General features: G+C 41.0%; 1 protein-coding gene across 1 annotated transcript in view; it reads left to right on the forward strand.

The window, feature by feature from the left end:
- Positions 1–22,950, forward strand: part of LOC122945380 — a 35,056-nt gene extending 12,106 nt beyond the window's left edge. Inside the window, exon 4 of the mRNA XM_044304453.1 lies at positions 22,843–22,950. Within this exon, the coding sequence (XP_044160388.1) occupies positions 22,843–22,950 (108 nt within the window). The remainder of the gene's footprint in view (positions 1–22,842) is intronic.
- Positions 22,951–22,995: the final 45 nt, after the last annotated feature.

Raw genomic sequence — 22,995 nt, forward strand, 5'->3', positions numbered from 1 at the left:
CAAACATAATAATAACCACCAAAACATACTGCAAATACATGACAAGTCTCAGAGTGTTGTCTTATGTAACTTATATTATGGTTTACAGGAGGGCATTAATAGAGTAGTTATATTCTTATACATAGGGGGCAGTATTATAGTAATTATATTCTTGTACATAGAAGGCAGTATTATAGTAGTTATATTCTTGCACATAGGAGCAGTATTATAGTAGTTATATTCTTGTACATAGGAGCAGTATTATAGTAGTTATATTCTTGTACATAGGAGCAGTATTATAGTAGTTATATTCTTGTACATAGGAGCAGTATTATAGTAGTTATATTCTTATACATAGGAGGCAGTATTATAGTAGTTATATTCTTGTACATAGGAGCAGTATTATAGTAGTTATATTCTTGTACATAGGAGCAGTATTATAGTAGTTATATTCTTGTACATAGGAGCAGTATTATAGTAGTTATATTCTTGTACATAGGAGCAGTATTATAGTAGTTATATTCTTGTACATAGGAAGCAGTATTATAGTAGTTATATTCTTGTACATAGGAGGCAGTATTATAGTAGTTATATTCTTGTACATAGGAGGTGGTATTATAGTAGTTATATTCTTGTACATAGGAGCAGTATTATAGTAGTTATATTATTGTACATAGGAGGCAGTATTATAGTAGTTATATTCTTGTATATAGGAGGCAGTATTATAGTAGTTATATTCTTGTACATAGGAGACAGTATTATAGTAGTTATATTCTTGTACATAGGAGCAGTATTATAGTAGTGAAATTCTTGGACATAGGAGCAGTATTATAGTAGTTATATTATTGTACATAGGAGCAGTATTATAGTAGTTATATTCTTGTACATAGGAGCAGTATTATAGTAGTTATATTCTTGTACATAGAAGGCAGTATTATAGTAGTTATATTCTTGTACATAGGAGCAGTATTATAGTAGTTATATACTTGTACATAGAAGTCAGTATTATAGTAGTTATATTCTTGTACATAGGAGCAGTATTATAGTAGTTATATTCTTGTACATAGGAGCAGTATTATAGTAATTATATTCTTGTACATAGGAGCAGTATTATAGTAGTTATATTCTTGTACATAGGAGCAGTATTATAGTAGTTATATTCTTGTACATAGGAGCAGTATTATAGTAGTTATATTCTTGTACATAGGAACAGTATTATAGTAGTTATATTCTTGTACATAGGAGCAGTATTATAGTAGTTATATTCTTGTACATAGGAGGCAGTATTATAGTAGTTATATTCTTGTACATAGGAGCAGTATTATAGTAGTTATATTCTTGTACATAGGAGCAGTATTATAGTAGTTATATTCTTGTACATAGGAGGCAGTATTATAGTAGTTATATTCTTGTACATAGGAGCAGTATTATAGTAATTATATTCTTGTACATAGGAGCAGTATTATAGTAGTTATATTCTTGTACATAGGAGCAGTATTATAGTAGTTATATTCTTGTACATAGGAGGCAGTATTATAGTAGTTATATTTTTGTACATAGGAGCAGTATTATAGTAGTTATATTCTTGTACATAGGAGCAGTATTATAGTAGTTATATTCTTGTACATAGGAGGCAGTATTATAGTAGTTATATTTTTGTACATAGGAGCAGTATTATAGTAGTTATATTCTTGTACATATGGTTAGTATTATTGTACATAGGAGCAGGATAAATGCAACTCATATTGTAACCCCAGATTATCCTATGGCTGTCCTTCTGAACTACTAAGTCTTGGGTGCAACACAGGAGGGTGACACATGTAACGCACAGAAACACAGTGTAGAAGTACTCTTATTGCAGAAGCTTTTAGTGCCCAGTATCCCAGTTTTGTCATCATGATGTCATGATCTTTGTTTGAATAGGGGACATTGACTCTTGTATGGGCGGCTTTATGTGTTTGCTCAGCAGAATTTGACAGTCATTCAATACAGCAATTTGATCCGCCGATGCCGCCGTGCATTATGGGGCACTAAAAGAACAGTTAGTAATCTAGAGTAATTAGTTACCTCACTTTACTACATCCTGAAAATAGTTTGCTTGTTCATGATTCTCGCCGCTGCTGCCATTATATAAATGGTGGTTACTGTTGGGAACAATTCACTTCGTGTATGAATTAAATACTGGTGGCTTATTGCTAATGTGAATAGGTTTATAACCTGCCTGTAAGACATGGAGGCAGCTGCTCCCTCTATATACAAACATCTGGTGATCCCAGCAAAGCCGATCATTACATTTAATAGATGGGAAATGGTTGATGGATTGGAGCCAAGCGAGGAATTAAACAATCAGACGCAAAAGGAACAAACATTTATAGTTTTTATAGATGGAGGAATAGAATATATAACAGTGAGGAGACGGCCTGTATAACGTAGGTAGGATGTTGCAGCGACTGCTCTGCAGTTTTCAATATCGTTGGACTACTTTCACACTAGCGTTAATGTTTTCCGGTATTGAGATCCGTCATAGTGTATCAATACCGAAAAAAACGCTTCCATTTTGTCCCTATTCATTGTCAATAGGGACAAAACGTAAGTGAACAGAATAGAAGGCTCCAAAATGCATTCCGTTCCTTTCTCATACTGGAGTGCTGCAGTTTTCTTTCCAACCTGGGATCAGTCATGACCCACAATGCAAGTCAATGGGGACGTTTAACTCTGACGAAATAGAAAACGGATCCGTCCCCCATTGACTTTCAATGGAGTTCATGACGGATCCGTCTTGGCTATGTTACAGATAATACAACCGGATCCGTTCATAACGGACGCAGATGGTTGTATTATCAGTAACGGAAGCGTTTTTGCCAAACCCTGCCGGATCCAGCAGAAACTCTAGTGTGAAAGTCGCCTAAAAAAGACAAACAAAACAAAAGCAATGTATACAATGTATCACGCAGGGGCGCACCACCAATGAGGCCAGGTGAGGCGATCTCCTCAGGAAACACCAGGTAGGAGCAAGAGGGGGGCAGCGGAAGGGCTATGGGCAATGAGCGCTTTCATTGTGGCAAAGGGGTTAGGTTAAGAAATTGGCATTTGGGGGGGGGCGCCATTTCAGTTATCGCCTCAGGCAACAGAAAGGCTAGGTGCACCCCTAGTATCATGGTAGCGCTAAAAACTATGATACAGAATGGCAATAAGTAGATAATGTAAGGCACTGGCTGAGCACTGCAGGGTGGTATTTATCGGTATTGCATGCGGCACTGTTACTCAGCCACTGTGCAGTGTTATCCTTACATTGTATGGTTGTTGCAGCACTGTATAACATTGCAATTTAGCCCACTGTATGGTAGTATTATTTGCCCAATGCATGATTATAATCTGACCGCTGTTATAACTTAGCAGCGCTATATGATGTGGGTAGTGTTACACCATATTATGGTACACCATAGAGAGGGGGTAAAGATGGTCCTGCACAGGGCACCATCCAATGAAATAACACAATGGTCAGATCTGTGTAACACGCAGCAGCAGAAGTTACCAGAGAACACGCAGCGTGCCACTCCGGATAAGGTTTATCATGTTCTGCTGAGACAGTTGCACCTGCTGCAGGGGACGTAATTACACCCCTTCCTATAAGGCCTCCGGCGCACAATCATATCTGGTTTTCACAGTTCCACAAAACATGGATAACGGCCATATGTGTTCCGTGTTTTGCGGATCGGTACGTTCTGCCCTCTGTTAGGAATGCCTATTCATGTCCGCGGAATGGACTTACAGATGCGGACAGCACATGGTGTCCGCCCCATTGAAATGAATGGATCCGCATCCAATCTGCAAAAAAATGTGGATCAGATGCGGACTGACACTGGGGTCGTTCTGCTTGTTCTGCTGGACATCTCGCTGCCTGCTGCAGCATTGATTGGCTCAGCTAGGCTGCCTGTCATACCGGGAGCCAATCAGGGCTAGCCCTCCCCCACTTCCTCTCAGGGTCATGTGAGCACCCTTCTTCTTCCTCCCTAGTGCTTTTTTCCCACCGACGTGTTCTAAAATGGCGCTACTCGCCATTTTAAGTGGGTTTGTCCAAAACTAACCTAAAAATGTTCGTCTGCCTTCTGAAAAATAGTAAAGTTCAGACCGAACCTGGTTCAGTACGAACTGGTTCGCTTATCCTTATAGTATGAGTAATACTGGTCCTAGTAGTAGTAGAAATAGTAAGAGTAGTAGTTAGTGATGAGCAAAGTATTGGAAAATTAGATTCGGCTGCTTTGCCAAAATGCACAAAAAAAAATCAGCATGATAGGCAGCAGTGATAGCCGCCGTCTTTGTGCCCCTCAGATGCCACTTTTTTTCGCTGATCGTGGCATCTGACAGCAATATTACAGTGTAAAATAAGATAAAAATAGTAAAATCATACAAACCTCATCTATTTGATTATGAAGAGCCGGCCGCCACCATCTTGAGTGTTGATCCAGAGCGAAATCTCGCACAACCCTTGATGACATCATCACGCGCATGGGATTTCATGGGGAATCTTCATTCAAGATGGCGACGGCCGGCTCTTGGCGATCGAATGGATGAGGTAAGTATGATTTTTTTTCAGCCATTCCGGGACAATCGATTTGTTACCACGAAGCACAAGGAAATTCGGCTTTACAGTGAATCAATTTTTCCTTGAAATCCAGATCGAGTTCCACTTCGTGGAGTTCGATTTGCTGAACAGTAGGAGTAAATGGAGGCTGAAATGGAGGTCTGCCCTCTTTTTGTCTCAGACAATGGATGGACCATGTGGGCAACACCATAACGAGGCGTTCACAAGAGAAAGTCACACCAGTCCTAATCCTGGGATTATGGTGTGGGGTGGCATAATGTAGGTAGCTGGACCCCTCTAGTCTTCATTTCAGGTCACTAACAAATCAACGTTACATATTCTTGGTCATGGAACCAGTGGTCCCGCCAATTCTCCAAAGTGTCCCAAGAGACACTTTTCAGCAGGACAATGCCAGGCCACATGTTGCTGTGCTACTGTGAGCAGCCTGCATGGCCTAAACGTGCTACCACGGCCTGCAGCATCTCCAGACATCTGGGATGTCATTGGACGGCAATTGGAAATGCAAGCAGCAGATCTTGATGATTTGCGTGCCCAAGAGCATTCAGTGTCGAAAAACATTCCTCAGATAACCATTAATAACCTTGTGGAGATGGCGCTCATGCTCCATACTGAATACATTGAGATATTTTTTATATTTTGTTTCCGTTTTTGTATCATTTGCATGTCATTAACAAGTCTATCGATCCTGTGATGATAAGTAGTGATAATAGGATATATTTTTCTACATTAGTAGTGGTAGCTTACTGTTTGTTATTCTGTATTAGTAGTTAACAGTATACAGTCTATTTGATTCACATACAAAGGCTTTGTGATTTTATATTTTTTTTTTAAGTTGCAAAATTTTGTGCAAATGCATTTTGCATTAGAAGTTGGGAGCTTTTTATGCACTCAAGAAGTGGTCAGAGCTGAGCATGATGAGTGGTGGTGGGAGGGGGGTCATCAAAGACAATACATTTAATATTATTTATGCCAGAAAAATAGTTAGATAGCAATTTAGACCTATGTCATCGGATTAGGTTTGCATTTCAGGCGCACGGATCTCACCACAGTGACAGGAGGCCTGTGCATCCTTACAGGGGAGCACCCAGGAATTTTGTCTAGGGGGGGTCCGAAAGGCAAAAAAATGTGGCATGTGTAGTGCGCTGTGCTAATTAAATTTTTCAAAGCCCCCTTTATATTTAAAAATGCGGGGAAGGGGTGTAGTGTGTTGCACTGATTCTTTTACTTGGCGATTCTAAAAGCCCTAGCGCGCCGCAATTTTTTTGGCCCCGCCCATTATTAAAAAGCCCCGTACACATTATACAATAGACAGAAGGCTACAGCCAGGAAGCTCCTCCGCTCTCCTCCCACCCCCGATCCTGCTCAAGGCCTGTGGTTCCCCCCACCCGTGGCCTGCTGCCCCCCCCCCCCTTGGCCGTCCTCACCCAGCTCTGAATCCTCCTTCTGCAAATGGCAAGGGAGGAGCCGGAGCATCTCCTCTCCTACATAGCGCCCCCTATCTCTTACATCCAGTGATGTCACCTTTGTTGTAGACGTTCTCTTTCCTCATCTTCTCCATTCAGACCAGACCGCCATGATGATTTCTCAGCCATTTCTGGTCCTGCAGAGATTGACAAACAGACATTAGTTTTCCACATTTCCATCATCTTCACATCTTCTGAACACCCTTTCCTGCCACCCCCAATACTATACTGCAGAAACAGTCCCCCTGGAAATACTCCTACCACACAGATAGTGCCCCTTCAACAATTATTGGCACACAGTGCGCTAAAAAATAACTGCACCCAGACACTAATAGTATAAAGATAATGTCCCCCAAAAATAATTGTGCTAAGCTCATACTATGCCCGGGTTTCTCCCAAAGTAACAGTCCTCCCCAAAATCCCACCAATAGAAATAATTCTCTGCCAGAGCACACTTAGTAGTAATAATGCCCCTATAGTGCCCATACTAGTAATCATGTTCCTCATAGCCCCCCAGTAGTAGTAAAGCTCCCCATAATACCTCCTAGTACTAATAATTCTCCCTACAATATGACAGTACATGAAATACCCCCGCTTAGTGCCCGCTGTTGAGCTAATGTCCCCATAATGTATGCCAGTATAAAATACCCCTATATAGTGCCCCAGTAAATGCCCTCATAGTGCTCCTCTCCCCCTTCCCCATAGTGTCCCCCATAATATGCCAGTAAAAAATGCCCGTTCTAAGTGCCACCATATGCCCCAATAGTGCTCCTCTCCCCCATAGTGCCCCCAAATAATGCCCCATAGTGCCGCTCTCCCCTATAGTGCCTCCCATAATGTGCCAGTAAAAAATGCCCCCTTAGTGCCACCAAATGCCATAGTGCCTCCCATAATGTGTCAATAAGAATAAAGGCCCCTTTAGAGCCCCCACTTCCCCATAGTGCCCCCAAATAATGACCCTATAGTGCCACCAGATGCCCCATAGTGCCATTCTCCCCTATAGTGCCCCATAATGTGTCAATAAAAAAAAGCCCCTTTAGACCCCCCAGATGCCCCCATAGTGCTCCTCTCCGCCATGGTGCCGCCCATAATGTGCCAGTAAAAAATGCCCCTTTGAAGTGCCACCATATGCCCCAATAGTGCTCCACTCCTCCATAGTGCCGCTCTCCCCTATAGTGCCTCCCATAATGTGCCAGTAAAAAATGCCCCCTTAGTGCCACCAGATGCCATAATGCCCCCATGTGCCAATAAGAAAAAAAAGTCCCCTTTAGAACGCCCACTTCCCCATAGTGCCCACAAATAATGCCCCCTAGTTCTCCCCTATAGTGCCCCCCATAATGTGTAAAAAAAAAAAAAAAAAGCCCCCATAGTGCTTCTCTCCCCCAAGGTGCCCACCAAATAATGCCCCTATAGTGCCACTAGATGCCCCATAGTGCCGTTCTCCCCTATAGTGCCCCCCATAATGTGTAAAAAAAAAAGCCCCTTTAGAGCCCCCATAGTGCTCCTCTCCCCCATGGTGCCCCCCAAATAATGCCCCTATAGTGCCACCAGATGCCCCATAATGCCGTTCTCCCCTATAGTGCCCCCCATAGTGTGTAAAAAAAAAAAAGCCCCTTTAGAGCCCCCATAGTGCTCCTCTGCCCCATGGTGCCCACCCCCATAATGTGCCAGTAAGAAGTGCCACCCCCAAAAAAATGGGGCTGTAAGAATTGTCAAATCATGATGCGGATGGAACGCGCCCCGTGCATTTTAGCGTTCCACAGCTCCGGGACAGATGTAGTAACGCTCGCGCTCAGGTCCAGAACTGCTTCATCCGTATTCTGTCTCCGGGATATCAGAGCGGAGCGGCTGCAGAGCGATCTATTTATCACGCACTTAATGTTGAAATCATTTGACCTTTTTTTTACTTTTGTCAAAACACGTAACTTCTGCTTTAGTGAGCGCCGCTCTGCACGGATGTCACGGAGCGCGGGCCCCGGGGGGCGCTGTCTAACACCACGCCTCTATTAATGTTAGATCGGCAGCATCTGACAATTGAAGAATAGCACAGCACAAAAAAAAATTACTTTTAATTTTTATTTCTACTCTGTTCACATCCATAGCTGCAGCCAGCAGCATCTTACTACAGCTCTGGTTGTGACCAGAGTATAACATAGGTTCAGTACATGATAAGTAATGCAATGTATTTACAATATTATTCAACATTTTATATAGATTTTAATTTGAAATAAAGGTCAAAATTAGAGCAGCGCTAAAAAGTTTGGGCTTTTAAAGAGACAGTAGCGCTCTATTATTCAGATAAATAGACCCCACTGCTGGAGAGGTTTCTCTGATTAACCCATTATCTGTTGGCATGTCTGTAGATGGCTTCAAATACAGATGTAGCAGAGCTGAGTTTGTCAGTTACGATATCGCGGACTACATGTAAACCTGTAGACTTATATTAACGCAAAATTGCAACAAAAATAATGATACATAAAAGAAACAGTTCAGCGCCTATTCAGCTCTGCTACATCTGTAAGCAATTCATTTTCAATCTAGAAGCGGTCTAAGAGCTGTAAACGTCTCCTCAGCGGCAGGTGAGGAGACAAAGGTGCTTTTCATGTCTGGGAACTGGTGCCGCGCACAATCCTGTCCAATATCTGTCACTAGAGCCGGTTATTGGCGACAAAATAAATGACGCTCAGTGTTTAAGCTCTCAGATGCACGCAACGGAACGCTGATCATTGCCGCATTATTTACGCACATGGAGTCCTTGCGAGCACTTATCCGAGCGTACAGACAGCCATGTATAGATTAACCGCCATGGTGGATGATAGCGAGGAGTCATAGGGCAGCAAAGCTGAGCTTCTCCTTTAACTCTTCAGGGCCCTGTTACTTGTGCGCTGTGATAACTGGCAGAATTAGGCCTCGTTCACATTTCCGTTGTTCACTGACGTGTGCCGTCCACGTTTTCCGCGGACAGCACACATGCCCATTGAATTAAATGTGTCTGTTCACATTTCAGTATTTTTTGACATGCACTGCTTCGATCCGTGTTGCGTCCGTTTTTCACTGAAGCCTAATAGGAGATTATTTGGAAATTAATTTTCAGCTGAGCAACGTCAGTGAATTACGGATGACACACGAACCAATCACAGATCCTTCACAGATGAAACACGTACGCTTTTTGCATGCAGGTTATGAAAGGTTAATTGGATCCCCGCGCTGATAAAGACACTTCTTACAAAATTGGCGCTAGTGTATGGATGATGAAAAACACTTTCTCTTATGTGGTCAAAATTGGTATATTGTAGGTCTTCAGCTCTGTCTAATACTCCGAAGATCGTTGGTGGTTTAGTGCAGGTGATCTTGTTACTCCTTCCCGAGTGTTGGTGGTAAAGCACTTGGTCTTCTCGCGTCCCCTCTCCTGCGTGCGTCGCCCTGGCCGGCAGCTGGCGCGCGCACGGGAAAGTAGACAGGAGTTAATGCGAGAACGTTCTTGTGTGACGTCACACTTGCAGGTAGAAAAAAACAACCCTCCGACGCATTTCGGAACATGCGTGTTCCTTCGTCAGGGATAGGTAGATGTGTTAGTTCCATGTGGGTTAACCATTTACCTGCCTTTTGCTGTTCCCACCATGCCTCCAGCAGTCATTTTTTGGTTTTATTATTCTGAAAGCAGTTTTTAGTCCATGCAGCAACTTTTTTATGAGTAAACTCTTCCCATTTATTTTATTTTATTAGAAAGCAGATAATTATTGAAAAGCGAATAATTCAATGTCTTGATTTAAGCCTCTAGGTGCCCGATTATTAAGTGTGTAAATCCACCTGCTTTCACACCGTGACATTTGTTTTATGTAGTCGCCACCTCTCACGTCTAATTTTACTTTCTTAATCCCTCCAAATAGTGAACCTAAAAATTGTCCTCCGTGATGTTTCATATAGTGGCGTGATAGGGGATGGGGGATGTATATTTATTATATGTTCTCTTATTCCTTTTTTTAGAGCTCTTTTGGCATTTTATTGTCCCCTGCCGTAGCAATGTGCTCCTGCAGTTTGGTATGTGCTGACTGACCCCCTTTTTTGGCTTTTCTTTGCAGTTTGTACTGGAGGTGTGGCTGCCTCCTCAGTCATGCACTCCTGACCATCTTGTCTGCCCTATAGGCTGATTTTAATTAGTGTGAGTATATAGTCAGGCCTACTCCCCCTGACTCACTGAAGCCATGGCACCAGGAGTGAGATAGTTTGTGGACTCTCACTGCAGTCCTTAGTGGCCATTAGGCGCCAGGGGTGTTGTGGAGTGGGCCTGCATGCATGTTGGTACCTGCACCCATTGGATACAGTGGAGGCCATTTTGGCACCCAAAATGCTAGTTATTGAGGCAGACCCAGCATGCATATGGAACCTACACTCCCTGAAGTGTATGGTAGCCGTCATGGCACTTAACAGGTAGAATTTAGTGTTAGGAACCCGTCTAAACAGAGATCGCCTTGACGTGCGGCAGACGGGCTCAAATAATTTTGTACAAAACTATTTGCCAAGTATCTCTCACTTATAGGGTAGCACTTGTAATTATTATGCAAATGTGTACTCTATATTGCAGTGAGTTGTCGCATTGCATGTTCTGTCTTTAATTAACTTGGTAAACTCAGTTTTGCTGTTTCTACCATCTGACAAACGAATGTCTGCTACATCTAATACATTTTCCCTACTGGATCTGTCGATTTTCCACTACACCCATGACCCCATAATTTTGTTAAATTCTAACAGAACCAATAAAAAAAAATGCAGAATATGTTTAGACCTCACAGATGAAATATATAAATTGTATCCAAATAATATAAGTAACAATACCATTGTGATAACTCCAGCCACCACTAGGGGGAGCTGATTGTATATGCACGCATACAGTAAGCTCCCCCTAGTGGTGACTGCAGATCATTTTTGTTAGCGTTTTGGGATTTGAAGCTCTGACTTTTGGGCCAAATCGCATGAAGTCCTTTTACTTGTTTTCTAATCATAGCAATTTTCTCCAAAGGTGCGCAAGTTGTCACCAAAAGCTTGGTCAGATCACGCTTGGTTTATGACAGTTTGGTATTGCTTTATGTTCACACATTTTCCATCCAATTTGCATGTGGTACATCTGTAGAAAGTTACAAAAGCAACAAAGTGGAGGAGATTTTAGCAGCTGTAAAGAATTTCTAGCATCCCTATAAGCTTGTAGAAAGTGCATATTGTACTTCATGACACTGGTAAAATGAAGTTAAAAAAAATATTTATATTTATAAAAAAAATACCAAATTGCTAATTTCCAAGTTTCAATTTCTTTACTTCAATAATACATAGTAATACCTCCAAAAATAGTTATTACTTTACATTCCCTATATGTCTACTTCATGTTTGGACTGTTTTGGGAATGATATTTTATTTTTTAGGGATGTTACAAGGCTTAGAAGTTTAGAAGCAAATCTTGAAATTTTAAAGGAATTTTCAAAAACCCAATTTTTAGGGACCAGTTTAGGTCTGAAGTCACTTTGCGGGGCTTAGATAATAGAAACCACACAAAAATGACCCCATTTTATAAACTACACCCCTCAAGGTATTCAAAACTGATTTTACAAACTTTGTTAACCCTTTAGGTGTTCCACAAGAATTAATGGAAAATAGAGAAACAATTTCAAAATTTCACTTTTTTGGAAGATTTTCCATTTTAATAATTTTTTTCGAGTTACAAAGCAAGGGTTAACAGCCAAACCAAACTCAATATTTATGGCCCTGATTCTGTAGTTTACAGAAACACCCCATATGTGGTCGTAAACTACTGTACGGGCACATGGCAGGGCGCAGAAGGAAAGGAATGCCATACGGTTTTTGGAAGGCAGATTTTGCAGGACAGTTTTTTTTGACACCATGTCCCATTTGAAGCCCCCCTGATGCACCCCTAGAGTAGAAATCCATAAAAGTGACCCCATCTAAGGAACTGTGAGATCCAGGGGGCTGGATCTCACAGGCTCTTCATCGGAAGGCAGCACAATGCCTCAGGAAGGCATCGCGCTGCCTTCCATGCCATCGGGTCCCCCCACAGCCCCATGGGGACCCGATGACACCATCGCCGCCGCACCATGTAAAAGTCGCAAACCTTTGCGCCGATCGCCGACACGGGAGGTCAAGGGCCCCCTCCTGCGCATTTAGCCGAGGTGCCTGCTCAATCATTTGAGCAGGCACCAGGTTCCGATCACCGCCCGCCGGGCGGCGGTGATTGGAACTATACATGACGTACCGGTACCTCATGGGTCCTTAAGAACTCGGGAACCATGCCGTACCGGTACATCATGGGTCCCTAAGGGGTTAAAATCTCTTTGTGCTGAGTGCCATCTAGTGGTTGCTGCAAGAAAATGCTGTGGATTTATGCCAGAAAGCTAAAGAAGGAGTTCAGCAGTTGTGTGGCTTGCCTCCATGGTCAATACACCACTGAATTCAAGCCTTTTGGGTGTGCAGATGAATAGGCCTATACAGAGTGTGTTAGACATGTAGAGAGCTTGCATCGGCTCTGCTCTGTATTTGCAGCTTGTGGAGTACAGATCCATAGAAGGTATATAGGACCGTACAGCATGCTGCTGGAGCAGAGCAAAACCGATGCAAGCAGAAGGTGCAGAGAGCTCTGAGAAGCTTTGCTGCCCCTTCCGTCCATTTAGGTAACCTTTAAATGGACATTGGCGCCATTATGCAGACAGTGTCGGACTGGGGTACCGAGGGCCGACCAGTAAAATTTATTTTGGGGGCCCACCATACAGAAACATTAAAATATAATAAATAATCTAACACATTTTTCTTTATATGAACCTGGGCTGGTTGAGGTGCTGTACATTGAATATATGTATGAAGTGCAGTAAGTCTAATGTGTTATGTGCCACTTGTGCAGGAGGTCAGAGAGTAGGGTCCCACTTTGCTCAGGGGCCAACTGGGGGATTCCCCTGTACCCTTGTGGGCCAGTCCGAGCCTGCAGACAGAAGTCAAAGGAGAATTGTCTTGACCTCTGTTTGGCAGTATCCAACGTGGTTTCTATTTCTTACGGCATGGGATAGTGCAGCACACTGCCTTCTTCCATATAGAGGCTTCCAGTAAAAAAAAAAAAAGCCTACACCATGCGGGATAGGATTTTTTACATGGACGTCTATGGGTGACCTATATCATATCCATTACATGTGCTCTGAGGTGTCCACTGGAAAATCCTCCAAATAACAGAAACGATAAGAAAAATAAATAAATAAATAATGTAACAAATATAAGGAAATTACAACAAAAAAAGTGTAAGAATTTTAAAGAAATGAAACAAATGTTCTCAGAGGGGGTGAAGTGCTCAAGCGCATCCTGCCCGTCCCCTTCATCATATGATCCGTCTCCCCCTTCAGGGGGCAACCAAAAATTATGTCACTGGGAGTGAGGTGCTTTCTACAGAAAGAGGAAATGTTTCCTGAATTCAGGGCTTTGTAAGAATCAATGGCTCATTAATTAGCAGCAAGAGATAAATGAGGCTTTTGTTAATGACTCGTTATATAGATCAGCAGAAAGTTCTGCAGCCGCTGATGGGCGTCACAAGTTATATGGAGTATAACACAGGTCTTTGTATCTTGTATGTAGGAAGAACACGTTATTGTATATGGGGCCGGTGGGAGAGGTGGGGGCTGAAGGGGCCACTCCAAAATGAAATGAAATATCACCCATAGTGGGCTCTGCCTCTGATGCCACCAGATGTAAGGCAGCTATCCTATAAGTCAGTGTTCAACCCTTTAACTAGGCCTTGAGACATGACTTGGATAATAAATAAGCCAGCATCTCATCTGCAGACAGCTGTTTCGGGGTGTTTCCAAAATTCCAGAGGAGCATGTAAGGAGAGATAGTACCCTCAAATCCTGACTCTCACCCAGTTGAGCCAGTACTCTCTGCTCTGCACTGATGGAAATCATTCCGAAACAGCTGTCTGCAGATGAGGTGCTGGCTTACTTAATATCCTAGTCATGTCTCAAGGCTGATTTAAAGGGTTGAACATAGGATAGCTCCCATACACCTGGTGGCATTAGAGATGGAGCTTGTTAAGAGTTCATTTGCATCCTTTCTTTCCAGAATTCCAGAGGAGCATGTATGGCCCATATAAGTCTCCTCATGACGTTTAAGGTGCTTTCTGCAAGGAGAGATAGTATCACTCACACTTAAAGATATCCAACGTAAAATGCTATTCTGGAGGTACATCAAACAGAGAGTCCACATTTGTGAACATAACACAGAAGGTCTCTGCCCGAATTGGCTAGGAGAGTCTTACATTGCACCAAACTGTACTCCAATAATATTAATGTGCATGGACCCTATAGAACGTCCTACAGTTTTATAATGCAGTCAGAACTTATCTCATCCCGGATCTCTTCTGTTGAGCTCATAGTTCAGTACAAGAGTTCCACAATCAGATAGACGATGTATCCTTAATATTGTTAGGCAAGCAAAGCAGGAAAGGGAAGTGGATGTTATTGTACATCTTGGGACAAATGATCTGGCTTGCAATGAGGTTTCAAAGGTGAAGGAAGCTTTTCACACACTTGGAAATGATATACGGGAGGTTGCATCAACTGTTTCATTTTTTGCAGTTTTGCCTGTGCATAACTTTCAGCATGACAGGAAGATGTGCATTAAGGAATTCAATGTATGGCTTGGTGAATGGTGTCTGAACCAAGGATTTGGCTTTGTGTCTCATGTTAGCTCTCATTGGAATGGAAAAGAACTGTACAAGAAAGATGGTTTGCATCTTTTTCTCAAGGGAACAAATTTCCTCAGTGAACAGTTCAAAGTATTTGCTAAGGAGCATTTAAACTAGGAAAGGAGGGCAAAAGGGTGATAATCCAGGAGTCTGACTTCCCCCTGGAACAATGCCAGATGATGCCAGTAGCACAGAGGTTAAGAAATGACAAGCTCAGAGTCTTGTTTACAAATGCTCGCAGTTTAAGGAATAAGATCAATGAACTTGAGTCTATAATGGCATCTGGGAATATAAATTTAGTGGCTGTTACTGAGACATGGTTCAATGGGAGTAATGACTGGGATATAACAATACCAGGGTTCTCTATATATAGGAAAGACAGAGAAGGCAAGAAATAGGAGGGGTGGCCCTGTATGTGAAAGATAGCATAAAATCTAATTTAATACAAGTTAGCGAGACCAATTTAGAGTCAGTTTGGGTTACCTTGCAGCTTGATAATCATAAGGTAACTCGTGTAGGTGTGATATATAGACCACCTAGCCAAGTCAAAGAATTAGATGATCTACTAGTTGAGGAAATAGCTAAAATGACATTGAAAGGGGAAGTTATCATTATGGGAGACTTTAATCTTCCTGATGTAAACTGAAAAACCAAAATAGCTAGTTCTGCCAGGAGTACAGATATTCTAAATTCCCTACTGGGATTATCTCTACAGAAAGTAGTTGAGGAGCCAACCCGGAAAGAGGCCATTTTAGATTTTGTATTCACAAATGGGAATTTGGTATCTGATATTACTGTAGGGGAAAGCTTGGGATCTAGTGATTACCAGTCAGTGTGGTTTACTATAGGTACAGTGACTGAGTCACACCACACAAAAACAAAAGTTTTAGATTTTAGAAAAACTGACTTTTCTAAAATTAGATTAGTGGTATACGAGTCCCTATCAGATTGGAACAGTTTCAATGGAGTCCAGGAGAAATGGGACTACTTAAAAGTGGCACTTTTGAAGGCAACAGATAATTGCATTAGGCTTGTCAGTAATAGCAAAAAAAAGAAAGAGACTACTGTGGTACTCAGCAGAAGTGGCCAAAATCATTAAAAACAAAAATATAGCATTTAGTAATTATAAAAAAAAAAAAAAAAAAAGAGGATGACAGACAAATTTATAAGATTAGGCAGAGAGAGGCCAAGCAAGTTATAAGAGCTTCTAAAGCACAGGAAGAAGAGAAATGAGCTCAGTCAGTGAAAAAAGGCGATAAGGCATTCTTCCGATACATAAATGAAAAAAGGAAACTAAAACAAGGAATTACCAAATTAAAAACCAAAGAAGGAAGGTATATAGAAGAAGATAAAGAACTAGCTGACTGCCTCAATGAATACTTCTGTTCAGTTTTTACAAAGGAAAATGAAGGAAAAGGAACTCAGGAAGGAAGACTAATGAATCTTTTGACGCATGTGTCTTTACAGAGGAAGAGGTTCTAAGTCAACTGTCTAAAATGAATACAAATAAGTCACAGGGGCCTGATGGGATACACCCAAAGCTATTAGAAGAGCTCAGCGGTGAACTAGCAAAACCATTAACAGATTTATTTAACCAATTACTGGTAACAGGAGTCGCCCCAGAAGATTGGAAATTAGCAAATGTTATGCCCGATCACATGAAAGGTAGTAGGGAGGAATCGGGCAAATATAGGCCAGTAAGCCTGACATCAATAGTGGGGAAATTAATGGAAACTATACTTAAGAAGAGGATTGTGGAACATCTAAAATCCCATGGATTGAAAGATGAAAAAACAGCATGGGTTTACTTCAGGGAGATCATGTCAAACTAATCTTATTGATTTTTTTGATTGGGTGTCTAAAAAAAATAGATGGCGGAGGTGCAGTAGACATCGCTTATCTAGACTTTAGTAAGGCTTTTAATACTGTCCCGCATAGAAGGCTAATCAATAAATTAGAGTCTTCAGGCTTGGACTCCCATATTGTTGAATGGATTAGGTAGTGGCCGAGGGACAGGCAACAGAGGGTTGTAGTCAATGGAGTATATTCAGACCAAGGTCTTGTTACCAGTGGGGTACCTCAGGGATCTGTTCTGGGACCCATATTATTTAATATCTTTATCAACGAAATTGCAGAAGGCCTCGATGGTAAGGTGTGTCTTTTTGCTGATGACACAAAGATTTGTAACAGGGTTGATGTTCCTGGAGGGATACACCAAATGGAAAAGGATTTAGGAAAACTAGAGGAATGGTCAAAAATCTGGCAACTAAAATGTAATGTTGATAAGTGCAAGATAATGCACCTGGGGCGTAAAAACCCAAGAGCAGAATATACAATCAGTGATACAGTCCTAACCTCAGTATCTGAGGAAAGGGATTTAGGGGTCATTATTTCAGAAGACTTAAAGGTAGGCAGGCCATGTCATAGAGCAGCAGGAGATGCTAGCAGAATGCCGGGGTGTATAGGGAGAGGCATTACCAGTAGACAGGGGGGGGGGCGCTCATGCCGCTCTACAGAACACTGGTGAGACCTCATTTGGAGTATTGTGCTCAGTACTGGAGACCATATCTCCAGAAGGATATTGATACTTTAGAGAGAGTTCAGAGAAGAACTACTAAACTGGTCCATGGATTGCAGGATAAAACTTACCAGGAAAGATTAAAGGACCTTATTATGTAGAGCTTGGAAGAAAGACGAGACCGAGGGGAGATGAGAGAAACTGCTAAATACATAAAGGGAATCAACAAGGTAAAAGAGGAGAGAAGATTTAAAAGAAGAAAAACTGCTACAAGAGGACATAGTTTTAAATTAGAGGGGCAAAGGTTTAATAGTAATATCAGGAAGTATTACTTTACTGAGAGAGTAGTGGATGCAGGGAATAGCCTTCCTGCAGAAGTGGCAGCTGCAAATACAGCGGAGGAGTTTAAGCATGCATGGGATAGGCATAAGGCCATCCTTCATATAAGATAGGGCCAGGGGCTATCCGTAGTATTCAGTATATTGGGCAGACTAGATGGGCCAAATGGTTCTTATCTGCCGACACATTCTAGGTTTCTATATTAAGTGACTGTATCATAAAGCACGTTCAGTCAGTCCAGGAGAGCCACAGTCGGCCCGGGAGACACATGGACCGCATTCCCCAGGCCGGTCATAGTCGTGTGCATGATGACTTATTTCTAGCACCAGGAATAAACCAATTATTACAAGTCAGACTTTTCTGGAAAGCTGGGTGACCAGTGCCGCATTACTGATCCAGCAAGACCTGCCACCCAGCTGTCCTGGACTCCTGAATGGAAAATCTGTCTAGGTTTGTAACAGGAAGGAAGAATGTAGTGATGAGCGGCAGGGGCAATATTCGAATTTGCGATATTTCGTGAATATGTGGTGAAATATTCTTCATATATTCGCGAATACTTGCATCTGAGATTAAATCTGCAATGTAAAAATCGCGTAAGATTATTGTCGTGATTCCGAAAAACCTGCAATATGTAAAAATCGCATAATGTGAAGTGGGTCAAAAACGAATATATAGCACTATAGAATATATTGCTATATATTCGTTTTTTAGAATATTCGTCTTTTTTTTTTCCATCTGAAGTCATGATTCCTCCCTGCTTAAGTTGCTTGTGGGACAATGACTCGGCGGGGAGGAATCATGTGTTCAGATGGAAAAAAAATATTAATATTCGATATAACGAATATATAGCACTATATTTGAAATATTCGCATATTCTCGAAGTTGCGATATTCGTGATAAATATTCGTAATTTGAATATTCGCGCTCAACACTAGAAAAATGATAGACAATGTTGCAGAAATAGACAGATTGTCGCCTTTCTGGAGTGTGGGGCAGTTTAGTGATTTCCTCAATGAGAGGTGTAATGGAAGCCATATTGGTCTTAGAATACAGGCTGCCATGAACGGCGCCCATATTATGTGACTATTACCCAAAGGGGTTATCCTGTGAACCAGATGTATCACCCATCACTTTATTGTGGGTTCAGCCACCAGCAGGGGGTTTCCATGTCTCCCGCTTGAATAACGCTGTACTGCGCATGCGTGACTACTGACTACTGTTCCAATCACTTTTACGGGACTGAGCTCCATCAGTCCCCTAAATGGAGCGGAGAACCAGCATGTGTACTACTGCGCCATTCAAAGAGGGGAGTTGAAGATTGCTATCCCTGGCCACGGGGACCAGACAAGGATACGTGATCAGCACTGACAGTGGCATAGCGAGGGTTAATATGCCGGCATCTGTGATTTCACCAATGCCGGCGCATACAGCAGGAACCCGGCTATCAGTGACTCCCGTACCCCTAGCTGCTGATTGGGCGGGTGCAGCTCCTGGCACAGGGATTTAAGGCACAGTTTCCAGCGTCGTACATCTATGGCGCTGGTATCCTACGGGTGAAAGGTTCAATTTCCTGCAGCGCCACCACATGGGGAAATGATGCATTACACAGGGTCCATTCACATCAGTAGGTTTGTCTGTGTAATGCAGGCCATGGCAGATCCTCCGCAGCAAGAGACCCTATTGGTATCTTCTCTCCACTCCTGAACGCAGGACCCCCCTCCTCTATTAACTCCCAATTCTCTAATAGGAAGTATAACAAAGGGTTTGGCAAACTAGACAATCCCTTTTGCCATATGGATTAGCTTTCAGTGTACGATTGAGCGCCTACAGTCTGGAAACAGGAAATCAGTAGAATTCTGAACGCAGCTTTGGATGTGACTAGAGAAGTGATCTGTGAAACATAGAACAGACAATATTTATTGATCTAATCTCAACAAAAGTCACATCAGCAACAAGAACAAGCTCTTCTCATGGGCTTTAGAACAGTGACCCCAGCCGTCAGCCTGGAGGGGGAACGGATGTGGTAGTAAATGAGAGATGTTCCGAGGACATTTTTTTTCATTGAGCTGACAATTAAAAATGTCCCTGCTACCGTTCACCGTGACACATTTATTTTACTGAACACAAACCATTTTTATGTGAATGTATTGAAAAAGCAACTAGACAAGCCGCTGATTATTTCTTCGTCTTTACAGCCCGAGCAGCGCAAATACAAAGGCCGGGAGGAGAGGAGAGTAAACCGGATTTAACATGAAGCTTTTATCATTAGAAAACAGCTCATTCAGAGGTGGAAAGGACAATTAGTCATTACAGGAACAATGCAATCAGGACCGCGGCAGGCCGACAGGGCGACGGCGACTCATAAAAACCCGAAAAGAGCGACTGATGATAAAGAAAACTTCTCTGCACCAAAGAAAAGGCTTTAAAATATAATTATCATCTATTGGATAAAAAGCCAATTCTGAAATAGGGAAAAAAATCATCTATTCAGAGAAAAACAGGCAAAGTACTGTGCAAACTGGAGACCATTGAGATAAAGCTGAATGGCTGATTACAAGACACAGGGTTCACATACTTATCACCAGCAAAGCCCATCCAGACCTGTTAAAATAATGATTAGAATCTATGACTAGACCTGTTTTGGCGCAAGTCATGTTTTGAGCCAAAAGTTGCAACTTTCCTCTTTTCCAAGACCCCTGCCACTTTTTGAAAAAGTGCGAGGAGTGTTGGCAAGAGGGGATAGTGATGAGCAGCAAAGGCAGTATTCAAATTTACAATATTTCATGAATTTTTTGCTGAATATTCGCAATGAATTTACAAAAATTCACATTTGTAAAAATCAGCAATGTAATATGCACATATTGCACACGCAAAATCATTAACTATAAGAAACAATCACACAAAGGCTATGTGCCAAAAGCTGGGAATGTACAAGCCAACAATCTATCCATGATACAGGTAGTCAGCATACCTTACAATGGCAGCCTTGTGTGCAACGAGACATTCAAGACCAGCTCTTATCTGACTGAGAGCCAGTAAGCCTCAAAGTTGCTTGAATTGAGTCGGACGTCTTGGGGGACCTACGCACCTAGATCATTATGATTAGGGTAACAAAAATTGTAAAAAAAAAATGGGATGCCAGCTTACTCTTACTGCTTAGGAGGGCTGCATAAAAGTTTTCAGTTTTCTAATTGTCCTAACATTTATATTCAATAACCTTTCTATACTTTATATACTTTATTGCCATATAAACTCATTTGCATAAATATGGGTATATAGGAAAGACATGCAAATTAGCAGAATCTGCCTTGTTTTTCAACTAAAACACTATTTGCATGTCTTTCCCATATGCCCATGTTTATGTAAATGTTACAAGAATATATTTACTGTAATACTGCTCCTACAGTATGTACAAGAATATAACTACTATAATACTGCTCCTATGTACAAGAATATAACCACTATAATACTGCTCCTATGTACAAGAATATAATTACTATACTACTGCTCCTATGCACAAGACTAAACACTATAAAACTGCTCTGGTGTACAAGAATATAACTACTATAATATTGCTCCTATGTACAAGAATACAACTACTATAATACTGCCTCCTATGTACAAGAATATAACTACTATAATACGGCTCCTATGTACAAGAATATAACTACTATAATACTGCTCCTATGTACAAGAATATAACTACTATAATACTGCTCCTATATACAAGAATATAACTACTATAATACTGCTCCTATGTACAAGAATATAACTACTATAATACTGCCTCCTATGTACAAGAATATAACTACTTTAATACTGCTCCTATGTACAAGAATATAACTACTATAATACTGCTCCTATGTACAAGAATATAACTACTATAATACTGCTCTTATGTACAAGAATATAACTACTATAATACTGCTCCTATGTACAATAATATAACTACTATAATACTGCTCCAATGTACAAGAATATAACTACTATAATACTGCTCCTATGTACAAGAATATAACTACTATAATACTGCTCCTGTGTACAAGTATATAACTACTATACTACTGCCTACTATGTACAAGAATATAACTACAATAATACTGCTCCTATGTACAAGAATATAACTACTATAATACTGCCTCCTATGTACAAGAATATAACTACTATAATACTGCCTCCTATGTACAAGAATATAACTACTATAATACTGCTCCTATGTACAAGAATATAACTACTATAATACTGCTCCTATGTACAAGAATATAACTACTATAATACTGCTCCTATGTACAAGAATATAACTACTATAATACTGCCTCCTATGTACAAGAATATAACTACTATAATACTGATCCTATGTACAATATTATAACTACTATAATACTGCTCCTATATACAAGAATATAACTACTATAATACTGCTCCTATGTACAAGAATATAACTACTATAATACTGCTCCTATGTACAAGAATATAACTACTATAATACTGCTCCTATATACAAGAATATAACTACTATAATACTGCTCCTATGTACAAGACTATAACTACTATAATACTGCTCCTATGTACAAGAATATAACTACTATAATACTGCTCCTATGTACAAGACTATAACTACTATAATACTGATCCTATGTACAATATTATAACTACTATAATACTGCTCCTATGTACAAGAATATAACTACTATAGTACTGATTCGTACTGTAGGTGCAGGAATCTAACCTCTATTATACTATAACATAGGTGTACAGTGCAGCAGTCATGTACTGTTTATTGCAGATAACGAGCGGAGTTGGCGATTCTTTTTTCCTGCTGACCTCAGTTAGTCATCTCACTTTTTCATTGCGACGTTGTGGAATTACATGTGTTCACATTTACTCTTTTCTCTGTGACTCTTTGTTCTATTCTCCTGGGTGCTCGGCTGTGGATTTTTCTTGGCGTACAGTCTGTACTACAGAATTGTCAGGGGATTTTTTCATCTAATATTAACATTTGCAACTTGCAAAACACTTCACAGAAACAGGATGAATATATATTTTATTGTCTTGGATATCACCCTCTAATGACCAGACAGGGAAAAATCTGATGCAGCCCACATTATACCAGTGCAATAATACTGTTAACACAGATTTTTATTTTTATTTTTTACGTCCCACAGCTAGTTTTTGTGTAATTTTTAAATGATTTTTTTTATAAAAGATGGGCTCACATTTACTCCGAGCAGACAATAAGATAGATTTGGAGCATCATGAAAGAAGTTGGGAAGATTTTGCTACTTACAGCATCTTCTTGTTTGGCTTGTTTTAGATTATTGTTTTGTGACAAAATAAAAACTAGCGGCCAGTAGTGATG

The sequence above is a fragment of the Bufo gargarizans genome, chromosome 8 (genome assembly GCF_014858855.1).
Source record: "Bufo gargarizans isolate SCDJY-AF-19 chromosome 8, ASM1485885v1, whole genome shotgun sequence".
In the NCBI taxonomy this organism is placed as follows: domain Eukaryota; kingdom Metazoa; phylum Chordata; class Amphibia; order Anura; family Bufonidae; genus Bufo; species Bufo gargarizans.